Here is an 18,023-nt window from a genome sequence, read left to right as displayed (position 1 = left end):
ATTCATTAAAATACTTTTTTGCTGCTTATCGTGAAAAATAGTTCTCCTTATTTTCTGACTGGAACTTTGAGGTTAAGGGAGCTCAGCTCCTTCAGAATAAGATCTGTGTTGGTCTAGTCGTATCTTTATTACTCTTAAAGTAAGAGGTCAAAAGTTTAAATGTCATTTTTCATTAAGCACAACAAAGACTCGAATAACCACAGAGTAGGTTTTTTTTCTTTTCTTTTTTTTTTTTTTTCATTGAGTGCAAACTGGAATGTCAAGTGTGAACATGAATGTTGAGTGAAAACATAAGCAGTTTTTAGTAAAGTGTGGAGTTTCAATTAATCTGGAATGCCTTCAGTGATAGATGCTGTTCTCAATTTCCCAGCAATGCACCCAGGTTTGAATAAAATGTGTAGGTTACTTTATTATTTTACTGTTTTACTGATTTTATTTATATTATTGATGTTCTTGTGTTTCTTGCCATTTTAATTCATTTGTGGTGATTATTATTGATTTAGATGAATATATATGCTGTTTGAAAAAAGGTTCTTTTGACACTCATACCTATTTTGATTTGTTACATTATTTTGCTTATTAAAATCTGTTGAATGCTCCATTGCTTTGAGCCTTTAAGCTTATATGTCCATTATCCTAGACCACTGGCTCAAATTTTGTCTCAAAGGCTTTCTTATTTATTTATTTATTTATTTATTTATTTATGTAGTTAGGTAATTAGACACATCATACTACGGGAGAACCAAACAGTACTCTCTGGACATGAAATAGAAAAGAAAAAGGGAAAAAAAAATATGTGTGACATACTGTAAATTACATAATTACTACACTGAACATGTGCTTTACTTTAACACAGAAAAAAAATTGAAATCGTTGTTTCTGTCACATGCTCTATTTTCTGTATGGTTCACCTAAAAACAACAAAAAATTTTTCCCTTTACTCTTTCTACCCTGTGGTCTTCCCATACCCAGTACAATTGGTAGTGTGGTTCATTGTGCAGTTGTGGAGGGAATCTAAAAATAAATGTATTTGTATTTGAAATGTATTTGTTACTGTATGCCCTGTTTTGAGAAAGAAATGTATTTGTTCATATGAATACTCAAGCAGGAGACATCAGGACAAAAACCTAATAAGATGCAGGATTTATTGTCTTCTTTTATGTCAGTTGCAGATTGAATAAACTAATAAGCAAAGAGACTTATTTGACTTTTGACTTCCTGGTAAACATTTGGATTAATGTAGCGATAGGGTGAAATGTAGCAACGTTTAATGCTTTAACTAATGTGGGACTGATTCTCTATACTTTCCTTTTGTGTTTTCTCTAGAGAACACCGGTAAACAACGGGGAAGCATTTCGATGGTTCTTTTAGGACTCTGAACCAAGTGACATCATATGCAGTGGTCACAGACTTACTACAAAAGGAACTTGCAGGGCAACAGGGACCCAAAATGAAACCCAGACTGTGGATGACAGAGCATGAGAGAGGGTGGGACAAAAAAAAAAAAAAAAAAAAAAAAACACCTTTGTAATTTTATTTCCTGTGTAATTAATATTGTAATTTTGGCAGCATCATAATGCATATTTTTCAGTGTCTATCAATGTGTTTCAGTGTCTTGGCTGTGCAAGTTGCAACCATTCTTGTAAAGAACTGAGTAGACAATCATTACAAACAGGAGAAAATAATGTCAACCGATGGGCTATTGGCCAAAGGGATCACAAACCTCTTTAAAACACATAATCTAAAAAACTTTAATCTTTAAAAAACATAAATCTTTAGATCTGGAGCAATAATCATAAAGGTAATTGTTCTCTGCCATCATATTCCATCTTTCTCTGGAATGATCTTAAGAATACCTCTTTTCACCTAAACCAGTTTGAGAGGACACGTTGTGACCTCTGTTATTAATGTGATATTTTGTAATTGACACACTATACGAATAGTAAACAAAAGCCAGTTTCTTTATTTTCAGCTGTGTTGATTTTGTGTTGCATATTGCAGGGCAAATTATCTTGTTGCCATGGCATACTTTTAAAAGTCTGGTAAGACTGAGAGAAGGTGTTTTAAGGTTGTTTGTATAGTCTCTCAAAGTTTGATTGCATTCCACTTAATTTTGGTTGAAACTGTTTAAAAAGCTGCCTAAAGGTAGGTAGAGAACCAGTAAATAACTTTTGTGAACATCACAGTAAGATTTGTGACTTGCATTTTTAATTCTCACAACACCGAATGAATTATCCAATAAGTTGCTCATTGTCTTTACCCTAATGTTGCATGTGTAAATGTGTTTTTAATTAAAAAATTTGTATATTGTTGTTGTGATGCTTTTATGTGTTAAAACAATAAAGGAAAAAAAAAGTGTGATAAACGTAATTTGATGCCAGGAAACATTAACATTTTTAATTATTTTTTAATCACACGTGCAGTTAAATGTCATTTGTATATATTTCTTGTCTTTCTCTTATCTTATTACAAGCATACATTTCCTGTGTCTCTGTGTACATAATTGTAATGCAAACCCTCACAGGTGATAAAAAGTGGGAAGAAAATACAGGGGGGGGGGGAAACAGGCATTGTCATTGCCATCTTCCCCTGGAATGCAAAAATGTCACATGGAAAAGAGAGTGGCTCCCAGAGGCGTTAAGCTTTAAAGAGAGACTGAAATCTCATGTGGTTTGTAATGCTTGCAAAGGCTGGGTTTCAAGCTTTGGATATTGTGAGGATGGAATCATTATTTCAATAGTTGGAAAAAGGGAAAAAATAGTTTTTTTTTTGTTTTGTTTTTTTTTGCAGGGGAGATTGAAGGGAAACAATTTATGGCAAATATAACATTATCAATAAATATACACTAAAACCTGGTTTCAAACTAGCTAGCCTCTACTGGGTGACAGCATAGGTTAAAATGCAAACTACAACTACAACTGGCAAAAATATAGGCTACAACAACTCTTTATATACAAGCTGAATAAACCAAATCAACCCATGGAAGAACATGCATGTGATGCAATTTATGCAATATAATATTACGGTGCTTCTTGCAAATTTCATGACACTTTCAAAGTGAAATGTCCAGTGAGTGTCACTAAAAGCGCGTTCAGTTTCATCTGAAATAGATTAATGTAAATTTGGCAATGTTTTGTTACATTGGTTGTTGTACATATCGTGACAGTTCGGAAATGAAATGTCTAGTGAATGGCACTGACAGGTAAATGTTGTTTTTATAATAACAATAGACAGGTAATGTCTATTGCGTTTGAAATTAACATACACCTCCACTAAGCTCTACCTTAAGCCTAATCGATAGTGTTACCAAAAGCAAATGTGAGATAACAAATACATTTTTCTGAAGTAACCATGCCAATTTAGTTAGTTCTACTGGTCTTGAGAGCTCTTTTATTGTGACTCATGTTTCACAGGATTCATACCCAAACACTAAGAATCACAAATGCAAATGCAATGCTGTACCAGTTGAGCAACCGAACAAGTTTACTACATCAAAAAAATTAACACATATTGATCTATATGTGATGCAAACGTCAAAATGTATTAGTTTGAAAATCATGCACAAAGTGTTTTGAGGTCGTAGAATTGTGAAAGGAACAGCATGAAAAATCTTTATTAATCTATAATCTTCCCAATCATTCATAATTTGTGTGAAAAGAAATAAAACTGATTGGTGTTGCCACCAGTGGTCATTTTAGCTGGAGACTGCTGTGAACTGCATGTAAGTGTAAGTTTTTGGAGTTTAACAAAAATGTATGTAGAGGCACGTTTTTCCAGTGAGCGTAGGTTGACAACCAAAGAAAATGTCTCGGTTACATAACCCTAGTTCCCTGAAGAGGGAACGAGACCACTGCGTCGAAACGCTGTGGGAACGCTTCTGCGCGATTGCGTCATAAAGCATGTATGAAACCAGTCCAATGGTGTGACGGAACGCCATGTGACGTCATCGACCAGGAAACTATAAATTATGTTTTTTTTTAACAAGGTTCGGGAGGAGCAGGTGCAGATAATTAACCCAATCAACACAAGCTCACCAAGACGCCGGGGCCAGTCTTATTGATTAAACCCTGAAAATTAAAATTTCCATCCAGTGAGCCTTAGTCTCCCAGCGGACGCAGCACATGTCTATCTTTTCCTCTTTTCCGCCCAGCGAGCATTGGTCTTTCAGCGGACGCAGTATGCATCTATCTCTTCTCTGTTTTCCGTCCAGCAAGCATTGGTCTCCCAGCGGACGTACTATGTACTTATCTCTACTCTCTCCCGTCCAGCGAGCATTGGTCTCCCAGCGGACGTACTATGTACTGATCTCTACTCTCTCCTGTCCAGCGAGCATTGGTCTCCCAGCGGACGTACTATGTACTGATCTCTACTCTCTCCTGTCCAGCGAGCATTGGTCTCCCAGCGGACGTACTTTGTACTTATCTCTACTCTCTCCCATCCAGCGAGCATTGGTCTCCCAGCGGACGTACTATGTACCTATCTCTACTCTCTCCCGTCCAGCGAGCATTGGTCTCCCAGCGGACGTACTATGTACCTATCTCTACTCTCTCCCGTCCAGCGAGCATTGGTCTCCCAGCGGATATACTATGTACCTATCTCTACTCTCTCCCGTCCAGCGAGCATTGGTCTCCCAGCGGACATACTATGTACCTATCTCTACTCTCTCCCGTCCAGCGGGCATTGGTCTCCCAGCAGACGTACTATGTACTTATCTCTACTCTCTCCCGTCCAGCGGACGTACTTTGTACTTATCTCTACTCTCTCCCGTCCAGCGAGCATTGGTCTCCTAGCGGACATACTATGTACCTATCTCTACTCTCTCCCATCCAGCGAGCATTGGTCTCCCAGCAGACATACTATGTACCTATCTCTACTCTCTCCCATCCAGCGAGCATTGGTCTCCCAGCGGACATACTATGTACTGATCTCTACTCTCTCCCGTCCAGCGAGCATTGGTCTCCCAGCGGACGTACTATGTACCTATCTCTACTCTCTCCCGTCCAGCGAGCATTGGTCTCCCAGCGGACGTACTATGTACCTATCTCTACTCTCTCCCGTCCAGCGAGCATTGGTCTCCCAGCGGACATACTATGTACCTATCTCTACTCTCTCCCGTCCAGCGAGCATTGGTCTCCCAGCAGACATAATATGTACTTATCTCTACTCTTTCCCGTCCAGGGGACGTACTATGTACTTATCTCTACTCTCTCCCGTCCAGCGAGCATTGGTCTCCCAGCGGACGTACTATGTACCTATCTCTACTCTCTCCCGTCCAGCGAGCATTGGTCTCCCAGCGGATATACTATGTACCTATCTCTACTCTCTCCCGTCCAGCGAGCATTGGTCTCCCAGCGGATGTTCTATGTACTTATCTCTACTCTCTCCCGTCCAGCGAGCATTGGTCTCCCAGCGGACGTACTTTGTACTTATCTCTACTCTCTCCCGTCCAGCGAGCATTGGTCTCCCAGCGGACGTACTTTGTACTTATCTCTACTCTCTCCCGTCCAGCGAGCATTGGTCTCCCAGCGGACGTACTATGTACCTATCTCTACTCTCTCCCGTCCAGCGAGCATTGGTCTCCCAGCGGACGTACTATGTACCTATCTCTACTCTCTCCCGTCCAGCGAGCATTGGTCTCCCAGCGGACATACTATGTACCTATCTCTACTCTCTCCCGTCCAGCGAGCATTGGTCTCCCAGCAGACATAATATGTACTTATCTCTACTCTTTCCCGTCCAGGGGACGTACTATGTACTTATCTCTACTCTCTCCAGTCCAGCGAGCATTGGTCTCCCAGCGGACGTACTATGTACCTATCTCTACTCTCTCCCGTCCAGCGAGCATTGGTCTCCCAGCAGACATACTATGTACCTATCTCTACTCTCTCCCGTCCAGCGAGCATTGGTCTCCCAGCGGATGTTCTATGTACTTATCTCTACTCTCTCCCGTCCAGCGAGCATTGGTCTCCCAGCAGACGTACTATGTACTTACCTCTACTTTCTCTCGTCCAGCGGACGAACTTTGTACTTATCTCTACTCTCTTCTGTCCAGCGAGCATTGGTCTCCCAGCGGACGTACTATGTACTTATCTCTACTCTCTTCCGTCCAGCGAGCATTGGTCTCTCAGTGGACACAGCATGTATCTACCTTTTTCATATTTCTGTCCAGCGAGCATTGGTCTCTCAGCGAACTTGACACGTATCTATCTTTTCTGCCCAGCCAGCATTTTCAAATTCATTCCACCTCGCAGGCGGCCGGTAGAGCCCAATATCCTGACGCCGTTGAGCCGCTCACGTCAGCAGCTACATGGGCCCTCCCGGTCAGCCGTTTTTTCGAATCCCGCCGCTCCCCGTCCATCGGTCGGCAGCACTCACCCGTCAACGCCATGGAGATATCCCGGTCAAGCGATCAAGCTTATTGAATCGCCAGCCTGCCAAATTCGCTGCGTCTTTTGGGGGTCTGTAGTCTGGCGGCTGTCCTTTTGCTCTTTTGCTTTTGGGGGGAGTACTCTGGGTTCGGGCAGAAATTCTGAGCTCGGAGCCCTGCACCCGGACAGCACGCCAAATACGCATAACCTTTACCGTAATAATTATATGTAGATGTGAACTCATGAAAGCACACCTGAACCAAACAGCGTCAGCTTCAGATAGGCTGAAGCAAGTTGATTACGGGCATGCCGGGAGTATGGCAGGGTGACATAGCATCTCGTTCCCTCTTCAGGGAACTAAGGTTACATACGTAACTGAGACGTTCCCTTTCAAGGGAACTCGATCTGCGTCGAAACGTTATGGGAACGCTAATACCCATGTCGCCATAAAGTGTCCATCTGTGTGAAATCAATGCGCACATCTAGGCGAAAGCACCTGCGCCCCTGGATTGGAGCCGAGGTCCAGGTAGTAAAGCCTCACAAATGTATGCGGTGAGGACTAGCTTGCCGCATCACAAACATCTTGGAGGGAAACTCCTGATAGTAATGCTTTGGAAGCAGCCATACTCCTAGTGGAGTGGGCCCATACAGCCAAAGGTGAAGGCTGACTGGCCGACTCATAAGCTAGTGAGATGGCCTCGACCACCCACTTGCTCATCCTCTGCTTAGATGCCGGGCAACCCTTTGTGGGTACTCCAAAGCAAACGAACAGTGTTCAGACTTTCTCCACAGTTCTGTGGACATAAGCATATAAGCCCCTAACTGGGCAGAGCAGATAAAGTTACTCTAGGTCTGACGTCCAGAGGAGGACAGAAGACTTGCAGTACTCTAGGTCTTACAGTATTAGTAGGAACCTTAAGAACGTAACCTGGTCTTAGGGTGAAGAAAACCCTTTACCATACCAGGAGCAAATTCCATGCACGAGGGAGATACCGAAAGTGCTTGAATGTCTCCAATTCTCTTGAGAGACGAAAATAGTTAGGAGAAAGTCTTTAGAGAGATATTCTCAGAAACTTCCTCAGTGGGCTCAAATGGAGCTAGGGAGAGGCCTTCTAGTACAACAACCAAGTCCCATGTCAGCACCCTCATGCGGACTGCTGGCCTCAGCCTCAAAGTGCCACAAAGGAAACGAGTCATTAGTGGGTGTCTCCCCGTAGATACTCCACTCAAAGGGACGTGGTAAGCGGTCACAGACCCCTGAGGGCACTGAGGGTAGACGGGCACCGGATAATGAGGTGGAAACCATCTTCCCCACGGAGGGGTGCACCCTCAGAAGCCTGACACCACTGGCGTCAGGGCTTCTTGGCCTACTTAGAGATAATAACGGTCCTCAGAACCGTTTTACCATAAGTACGGATTTTAGAAAGGGCATGAAGCACTAGGCGCGTGCCCTTACCATAAGCATGGATTTTAGAAAGGGCACGAAGCATTCGGCGCGTGCCTTTACCATAAACATTGATTTAGAAAGTGCATAGTATTTTATGCAGCTAAAAAGCCAGAAAGATATTTAATTTAATTTCTCAAGACTGCTACAGTCCACAAAGTTACTTGCGTTTCGCGCTTTATACTTGCGTTTCAGATCATTAAAATAGGGCCCCTGGTGTTTTAATTCATCTCTTTTGTCCACTTCTGTCCTGATTTTTTCGAGGGAATGGTTTAAGGTGGGTAAATTTATGATTTTTTCCAGATCTTTCTATCTAATGGACAAAATAAGCTGAAATATAAAAATAGCTCTGAAAGTGGTCGAAAGTGGACCAGCTCAAAATGTATTAAGTTTGTGAATACAAAAACATACAGACTGTGATCATGCTTAGGGTTCTCTGTTGAGTAAAAAGCTACTGTTCATAGAAATTCTTCTATGAATTTACAGTAGATGATATTAAAATCAAATCATATAACATCTTGGTATGTTCCACAGATGTGTATATTTATAAATGGCTATTTTATGTTGTAAAATCAAGCAATAGATGTAATTTATGTGAACACCTGGTCCAGTGAGCAACAAAAAGTAAAAAGATATTCCTCACTTTTGCAGTGGTATGCTGGGCCTGAACCTTGTGTCTCCCCCAGGCATGGCCACCCCAGGGATGGTGCAGTCGTCTAAATAATCCCTCAGGTATTCTGCAGGGAATGCTCATGCTGTGCTGTACACTGCTGTGCTAGGAATACTGGTAATTCCTTGGTGTACACAACTTCCAGGGAAGTTTTGAGAATAAAAAATGACAGGTGGATCTAACATGGGAGAGGAGTATTGTGTTCATGAGTAGAATTGTGCTGTGACTACTATTTTGAAAGAGTGTAAGGAAGTGTTGTGTTCTGATGTAATGTGTGTGAGAACAGAAGTAATGTGTAAACAAGATGGATGAAGTTTGCTACTTCTGTCTCGTGTGCTTTATTGCTGCTTACTAACTCCTGATACAACAAATTGACAAGGATTAGACATTTCTTTCACTATCGTTGGTCACGAAGATGGCTGTTGCTAAAGAACCTTGTCCAAGTTTTTTCCTGCCTAACCCCTGTGAGCCTGCTGTGCCATTCAATACATGGCTGTAGATATTTATACAATGTATGAGGATGCATTGAAAGCCGACTTTGTGCCAAAAGCTAACATAGTAGCTGAATGCCACGCCTTCTGTAAATGCTGTCAGGAGCCTCATGAGAGTTTTACAGTACATTGTTGCCTTGCGAGAGCTTGTTTGGTTCACGTGATTTCGGTGTCAGCACTGACGAAATGAATCGTGATCAGTTAGCAGAGAATATGCTTAGCCCACAAATACATGAAAGTCTTTTACTAGAAACTGATCTTATACTGGACAGAGCTGTTACGATGGCATGCCAAATTTAATTTGCTGCCAATCAGGCTAAATCCATTTCAAATTCTTGCCAAGTTACCACCCCCGTACAAGCGGTTCAGCACACAGTAAAACGCAGAATAAAGGGGGAACCGTCACATGCACCTCTTAATTCTGCTCACATGGGGAAGAGGAAGTCATGCTTTTTCTCTGGATCAGCGGCACACTTAGCTAATGCTGCAAACTGCCTGGCTGCAACAGCAACAGGACGTTTTACATGAAGTGTAAAAGATGGACATTACGCTAAACTGTACCAATCAGCATGAGGTCCGTGAAATTTACATTATGTTTTATTAACAAAGTTTGGGAGGAGCATGTTCAGATAATCAACATAATTAGCACAAGAGGAGGTATATATATAAACTGACAACCTACCTCTATCCCACAACAGCTTTTTAGCATTTGGCCCCACCTGATTGCTATCATGTCCAAGATCGAAATCTTTTCCTCCGATGACGAGTCTCACTTCTCCTTGGATCTTCTGCCACAACCCGCCATCCCCCGGATTACTCCCTCTCCGCCTGGTTCAGCCACCGTGCCCCAGGCTTCAGCATGTGGGCTCTGGACCGGGCGCCCTCCTATACTTCGTCCATTCCAACAATACCTCCAATTAAAAAGTGGACAGTATTAGGATTGAGGCAAACACTCATCAACGCAGACGTGCAGTTCTCACAGAGAATTAATAAAGCCCATCTTTATGAATTGTACGTCTCCTTGCAATCAGCCAGCCTCAACGGCACAAGATCCGGCCCTCCTTGAGCATTGGGCCACAGAGGCAGGTCTTCAGAAAGCCTGGGCCACACCCCACAATCTGCCGCTGAAAAACCTCACTCATCTCCCTCTTCTGCTCAGCCATTAATCGCGGTTCTTCCTGTTGTGGTGCCGTATGTAGCAATCCCTGCCGGCCTCACCTCAGCCTCCCTCCTGCTAGTGGTGCAGGCTCAGGTGATTTAGCATTTTCCCTCAACTGACTTTTACCCCTACCCTTTCCCATGGCCTACAGCTCCAGCAGCAGAAGCAGGCATTAGGCTGCCTCCGCTAATGACACAGGCTCATACATTTAATTTTTATTCTCCATTTCCCTCTTGCACCACTATTTATGTTCCTCACCAAGCTCCAGGGGCCAATCCAGGTGTGAGGCTGCCTTCGCAAACAATCACAGCCCCAGCTCCTCTCCCTCCTAACTATCTTCTCCTTCTTAATCACAGTACACTCTTTTCACCGCAACACTGCTTCCTGTCCCACCAAACACCATTGGCTCGGAGCCACCCCCAGTGTCTCAAAACATTTGATTGCAGATTCTTGCAGGTGCAGATGTCGACCTATTCTCCCTTCTATCTCTACTTCCCCTTACTGAATGCAATCGCCAAATAGACTGCAAGGATTTTTTATGCAGTAGTGTTGGGTTCGAGTTGAGTACGAGTCTTTAACCAATCGAGTCTAAGTCCAAAAGGGGCCGAGTCCGAGTCCAACTAAACAATAACTCTCAAATGTTGGCTTTCTAAATATATGTTGGTTATGTGTCTATTCAGAATGAATTTGGAGCAGCAACCTTTTTATTTTGGGTATGTCATTTATGCCCCACTTGCCAAAATGTGGGGTGTGCAGTAAGGGGTTAACTTAGATTCCATACATTTCCAGTCCTCTCTTCCCAAGGAAAGAGCATCTACCCTCGTAGACAGCCAAAGCTGTTCCAAACGCGAACTCCTATCCCTGCTCTGACACTTAAACTTGTGATGCACATAATTCCACAAGGCCATCCTTTTTATTGTGTCTTCTGTCCACAAGTTAGAGGACATAATCCCCCCCAACTCAGGCATGCCAAGATGAGCTTGGTTTATGGATTACCTTCCTAAATTAGAGGAACGGGTCCTTTTCCTACAACAACCTCTTTTCCCTCCCAGTCGACATTCAACTGTTCATGGACAGAGCCCCCTCTGCTGGTTTCTATCAAGGATCCTATCAAGGTCGCTGGTTCACGTCTTCATGGCCCTCCCAGCTTTCAGACACACCACAGTCCTCAGCGCTGTTCAGGCTTTACCCTCTTGTTGTTGCAACATTTTTGTGGGGGAAAAAATGGATGGCCAACAGTATTCTAGCTCATTGCGACAATGAAGCAGCCGGTCAGTGCATTAATAAAGGCCGTTCTCACTCTGCTCTGAAGCCATTCTTAAGACGTCTTATCTGGATACCGGCGTGTGTACAATTTATCCTAACTGTGATTAGAATACCATTCCATGAAGACTCATCAATTCCACCAGTACTTAATGACATTATGTTTATTTTAGCTTTTTTGGCTTTCTCGGATGCTCAGAACTCAGCATTACTTCCAACTTCAACCCTAAAATCCACCCTACCGTCGCAGATTTATCAGTGCTTGACAGCGAATCTATTTCCTATTTTATCAAACAAAGTAAGACAGACTAAGCTAAAAAAGGCCACTTCCACAAATGTACATCTTCAACCTCCCGTAACCTATTCAGCCGTACCATTCCATTCTATCTTACCTTCAATTCAGAAACTCTCAGGCTGAATTTCCATCCAATCCTCTCTTCATAGATCAACCTGTTACACGTTTTCCTTTCCAAAAATACCTAAAATCAATTATCTTTCAATTAGGCATCCCAGCTGAAAATTATTCCAGTCACTCATTCAACATGGGGGCAGCAACTACATTAGCCCAAAAAGGTCTCTCCCAGCAACAGATCCAAACTCTTGGTCGATAGTCATCAGATGCTTTCAAAAGCTATATCAGGTCTAATCGGTTATATATATATATATATATATATATATATATATATATATATATATATATATATATATATATAAGTCCATCAAGCCCTCATCAGCTAAACAGTCCATGTTTTATGAAACTTCAAATCCACCGTATCCGCCCTCTTTAAACTCCAACGTACCAGTACACCAAACTCAAAAATCAACAGCAACCGCAGGCTCCCCCGTTCTAAAGCAGTGGGGGCTTCCTGTTCACAGGTTCCCTTAATTATACCCACAAAGTGCCAGTCGAGCCCTCCTATTTGATTGCAATGAGAGCTTATCCCTTTTCGCGTTGCCGTGTGGGCTCCCTGTTCTGAGGCGGTGATGGGGTTAATTTATTAAAGTTTTATCCTGCACTTTGGAACCGCACCCCTGTCACCAGCAGCATCAGAGCACAGATCTTCACAGAAGAGGCAGACCTATTCCCAACCCCAGTACTCACTATTCAGAGCTGATATTCCCATAAGTCAACCATTGAAACCTCTCCTTGATGCCTCTCTCAATTCCATTTTCAAGCCATTTCCCCTAGAACCCTCCAATCCTACCAAACTGCATGGAAGTATTTTAGACTTTCCATTCCACACACACAACCTGCTTTTTCAAGTCAAGTCAAGTCATCTTCTTTTATATAACGGTTTTAACAATGTAGATTGTTCCAAAGCAGCTTTACATTGATAATAGGAAATTAAAGTAAAGTGTTTTGGCTTTATAGCAGCTCTAGAATAAAGTTATTGTTCAGCTAAAGTTAGTTTGATTGATTCACTTCTGTCGCAACGATCATTAGTTATAAATAAGTTATTAACACGACACCATTTTAACAGAAAACTCTTAAGTTCTTTCTGCGCAAACTTCAAAAACGCGAACCAGTGAGAACGCTGATGGCGTGCACATGCGTATTACGAGTTAAGTCTATAGGTATGCGCGTTTGATTATATGTGCACAGGCGTATAGTCCTTCCCTACAAATCAACCCTCAACATACTACTTGTCTGGCCTTAAAATTAATAATACAGAATTTGTATTCCACGTAGTCACGCGAACCGGAATTATCCCGACAACGCTATATCTGTAGATAGGTAAAGGGAGGGGAGGGAGGCCCTCACATTTCAGGACTGCGCTGTCGTCGTATCATCTGGATACAACCTGGATCCGGCGGACTGCGGTAAACCTCAGGATAAACCGAGAGACTAATATTAACGTAGACGCCATTCTTCTTATGATGTAACAAGTACATCAGGGATTTATAGGAAGTGTTCACGGTTCCGGCTGACCTAATCTATGCAGCCTAACATTGAATTATAAAAGTCTATAATGTGTTATGTGCATGCTAGGTCAAAGAGATGTGTTTTTAGTCTAGCTTTGAACTGACAGAGTGTGTCTGCTTCCCGGACAATGTTAGGAAGTCTGTTCCAAAGTTTTGGTGCTAAATAGGAAAATGATCTACCGCCAGCAATTAATTTTTATATTCTAGGTATTATCAACTGGCCGAAATTTTGAGATTGCAATAGGCGTGAAGGACTATAATGCGTTAAGAGCTTACTCAATACTGCGGAGATAAACCATTTAGTGCTTTGTAAGTAATCTGCAATATTTAAAAATGTATATGATGTTTAATAGGAAGCCAGTGCAGTGTTGACAGAACCGGGCTAATATGGTCATACTTCCTGGTTCTGGTAAGAACTCTAGCTGCTGCGTTTTGGACCAGCTGTAATTTGTTTATTAACCGTGGAGGGCAACCACCCACAATAGCATTACAATAATCTAGCCTTGATGTCATGAACGCATGGACTAATTGTTCCGCATTTTGTCAATGAGAGCATATGACGTAATTTAGATATATTTTTAAGATGGAAAAATGCGGTTTTACAGATACTAGACATGTAACTTTCAAATGAAAGATTGGTATCAAAGAGCACACCCAGGTTCCTAACCGACGACGAAGAATTGACAGAGCAGCCATCAAGTGTTAGACAGTATTCTAGACTATTACGTGAGAAAGTTTTTTTGTCCAATAATTAGAATCTGTTTTTTCAGAATTAAGTAGTAGGAAATTACTAGTCATCCAATTTTTTATATCACCTATACATTCCGTTAATATTGTGAATTGGTAAGTTTCGTCAGGGTGTGAAGAAATATAGAGCTGAGTATCATCGGCATAACAGTGAAAACTAATTCCATGCTTCCTAATGATATCTCCCAAGTGTAGCATGTACAGAGTGAAAAGCAACGGTCCTAGTACTGAGCCTTGTGGTACGCCATAATGAACTTGCGATCGATGAGACATCTCTTAATTTTCAAGATTTTTCTCTGCTCATCATCACCACATTCATATCTTTTCTCAACAGCACCAGGAAACTCCAATCCAGCTCCATCAACGGTTACCTATGCGGAATCCAATTTTTCCACAAACTCATTTTTAGTTCACCCTCCTCAGAAATAGCCAATTCACATACATCTCTGCTCAAAGGTATCCAAATAACTCAACCCACCCACCCAGACAACCAATAACTTAATAATACAGAATCAAATTTATCTCTAACCTTTATCTCAAATTTATCTCTAACCCTGGAAGAGGCTTCCACTTCATTAATACCGCCCACACACTTGACACAATGTTCCTCAGATGTTCAGAACTCACCATCATGTCCAGCTTTAATCCAAAAGTCCATCCCACAATCTCAGATTTATCAGTGCTAGATGATGAAACCATCTCTTACATCATAATGAAAAGTAAGACAGGAGCAGAGTGATGTTCCCTCTGCTCCCACAGGAGCTCAGTTCTCTGGCTAAAATGTATCCACTGCCACAGCAGTGATGTTCCCTCAGTTTCCTGGCTAAAATTTCCCCACTGCCACAGCAGTGATGTACCCTCTGCTCCTGCAGGAGCTCAGTTTCTCTTTCTAAAATTTCTCTACTGTTCCCCCATGCTCCCGTAGGAGCTCAGTTTTTCCGGCTAAAATGTATCCACTGTCACAGCAGTGATGTTCCCTCTGCTCCTGCAGGAGCTCAGTTTCTCTGGCTAAAATGTATCCACTGCCGCAGCAGTGATGTTCCCTCCTGCTCCTGCAGGAGCTCAGTTTCTCTAGAAACATGTAACCATTGCCACAGCAGTGATGTTCCTTCTGCTCCCGCAGGAGCTCAGATTCTCTGGCAAAATGAATCCACTGCCGCAGCAGTGATGTTCCTTCTGCTCCTACAGGAGCTCAGTTTTTCTGGCTAAAATGTATCCCAGGCCGCAGCAGTGATGTTCCCTCATGCTCCCGCAGGAGCTCAGTTTCTCTGACTAAAATGTATCCACTGCCGCAGCAGTGATGTTCCCTAATTCTCCCGCAGGAGCTCAGTTTTCTGGCTAAAATTTCTCCACTGCCGCAGCAGTGATGTTTCTCACGCTCCCACAGGAGCTCAGTTTCTCTGGTAAAATTTTCTGCACTGCCGCAGCAATGAAGTCCCCTCTGCTCCCGCAGGAGTTCTGTTCTACGTCCAACTTGCTCTTTGGATAGTTGGAAAGCAATTTGAAAAACAAGTTTGTTTCCACTACCGCAGGAGCTCTGTTAATCCATCCAAAGTTTCTTTACTGCCGTGGCAGTGTTATTTCTTCCGCTCCCGCAGGAGCTCAGTTCTTTGTCCAACTGCATCATTGGATAGTTGGAAAGCAAGTTAAAATGCAAGTTTGGTTCCATTGCTGTAGCAGTGTCATCTCCTTCGCTCCTACGGGAGCTCCATTTCTCTGTGTAACCTCGTCTTCACTGCTGCCGCAATGCTATCACCTCTGCTTCCACAGGAGCTCGCTCACGTGTGACCATCCCCAGCCAACTACCGGTGAGGCTCACCCATCTGATGCCATGACCACCAAAGTCCCGTCCAATGATGCAAGAAGCCCTCCCGATCCAACGATTAACCCCCTCCGTACGATTTGCACGCCATCAGCTTTGCGCTCCACAATTTTTGGGAGGTTATCAACATCTTTTCTGGCTGCTTGAGAGAAGCACGTTCAAATGATCTATCCAATCAACATGTCATCAGCAATTTACACATCTATCCTATCAGCATGAGAGGAGGTCTATATATACATACATACACACAGTCGACTCAACTACATTCCTTGACAGTTTTTCAGCATCCCTCCACTACCCCGACTCCTCACTCTTGGCTGGTTCCTACCACAGCCAGGAATACAGGGTGAGTACTCTGGGTTCGGGCCAAATACAGAGCTTGGAGCCATCTCCTTGGACAGCACACCAAATATACATATCATTTACACTATCTGACTTATTTGTAAGTGCAAAATCGCATATCTGCTCCCTGTAATTCTCTGTCTGCTATTGATGTTGATGCTGCAAGTGGTTCTTGTCCTGCACTAACCAAACTTTGTACACATATTCCAAATGGTTGGCAGCTTTCACCCAATGGCCTGGATGTTGAGTTGCTGCACTAATGTAAACTGCGATTGGAACCGTCTGTCAATGACAATATCATCTTCCGAGGCTCACGGTTGATTGCACCTGCTTCTCTTCGATCTGTGCTGGTCTCTACAGTGCAAGAAGTGCATCAGGGAGAGTTGAGAACCAAACAATGCCTTTGTGATCTCTTGGTGACCAGGAATGGATGCTCAGATTCATGATGCTGTCCGGTTTTGCCACGTGTGACAGTTCAAGGACAAAACTGTCAAGTCACACAATTCTGTGGTTTTGTTTCTGTCATCAGTCTTCAGCCACCATGAAGTATAGTTATTGATAACGGTGTTCAGTTTACATCTGCTGATTTCTCTGTTTTTCTGTAAGTGTAGCAGGGTGACTGAATCCACTAATGAGGATCTCATTCACCTGTGCTTAGTTTAAGCCCCCGCCCCTTTCTTATTTGATATAAGGGATGTGTGGCTGCCACATGGCATGCGTCTTGGTATTGCCCTTGTGACGTCATCCGTGGTTGCTGCAGGTATGTGATTTGTTTGGGGTTAACCCGTGCTTCTTGTGCTGTGCAAGCCGTTGTCAGGCTTAGATTGTAAGCTGGCTTCCTCATCTGCTGTGTGCTGGCTGCCCACGCCTCACAGGTATGAGTAGCCGTTTTGTTTTTTATATAACAAGAATTTGACCGCGGCTAGTTATTTACGTTTTGTTTTCGGTGGCATTGATAGCATGTGTTCCTGACTGAGCTGTGGTACTGCAATATGGTGCGCGACTGCGAAGCGGTTTGTGTGCCGGGATCATCCTGCGGGATGTAAGATTATAGTTTTGTGTGTTAATAATTTGTTTCTGTTTTTAATATTATCTTTCTGCTCGGAAGGCCCCCCTGCATAACTGAGGATCTCTTGGGCTATTCGTCTGTTTTGCCTCGACATCCATCAGGATAGTAACTTTTAGCTGCTGTTTTTCTGTTGCTCGGACGTCGCTTGTGAAGATTGTGCAATTCGTCTGACTGTGCAGGCGGGCTGTCTTCTCTGGCTGCCGCCTATTGAACTCCATTGATTCATAAACCTATACGTATGATTATTTGTTTTTGTTCTTTTTGTTTATTTCGTGTTGTAGTTTTGATCACTAAAACCGAGTGAACTTGTTTTCATGTGGTATTGTGAGTCCTAATTCTAGGTCAAGTGGTTTAAATCCTTGAAGTATTTGACATCTTATCTTCCTGAGTTGTATTTATGTTTGTTGTGTGTTTCTCATTGTTTTCTTTGTTGCAGGAGCTGGGGGTTTCTGGAGGGTGAAGGCGAAACTGCCATTTGTGTGGTGTGCTCACACCTAGTGCTGTGTCTTCTGGCATCTAACCTTCACGTGTGTGTTTGGGTATTTGTAGTGGACTATTGAGGGGTTCTATTTTCCAATTTGGCAGCTGGCCCTTACCTCCAGATACCTCTGCTCTTGGTTGAGTTGCTTTAAATCGAGTTTGTTAATTACTGTGTGTGTAGGAGTAGATGCTAATTGGTGTTCATTTAGTATAATGCCAATGGGAGTTTTTAACTTTGAAATTTC

General features: G+C 42.9%; 1 protein-coding gene across 1 annotated transcript in view; it reads left to right on the top strand.

Moving 5' to 3' along the window:
* cxxc4 (CXXC finger 4) overlaps positions 1 to 1,371 on the top strand; it is a gene marked incomplete at both ends in the record, with an annotated part of 38,928 nt that extends 37,557 nt beyond the window's left edge. Inside the window, one exon of the mRNA XM_081360447.1 lies at positions 1,327 to 1,371. Within this exon, the coding sequence (XP_081216573.1) occupies positions 1,327 to 1,371 (45 nt within the window). The remainder of the gene's footprint in view (positions 1 to 1,326) is intronic.
* Positions 1,372 to 18,023: the final 16,652 nt, after the last annotated feature.

The sequence above is a fragment of the Scardinius erythrophthalmus genome, assembly GCF_964197995.2.
Source record: "Scardinius erythrophthalmus genome assembly, chromosome: 3".
Classification (NCBI taxonomy): domain Eukaryota; kingdom Metazoa; phylum Chordata; class Actinopteri; order Cypriniformes; family Leuciscidae; genus Scardinius; species Scardinius erythrophthalmus.
This window is presented reverse-complemented; position numbering and strand designations above follow the sequence as displayed.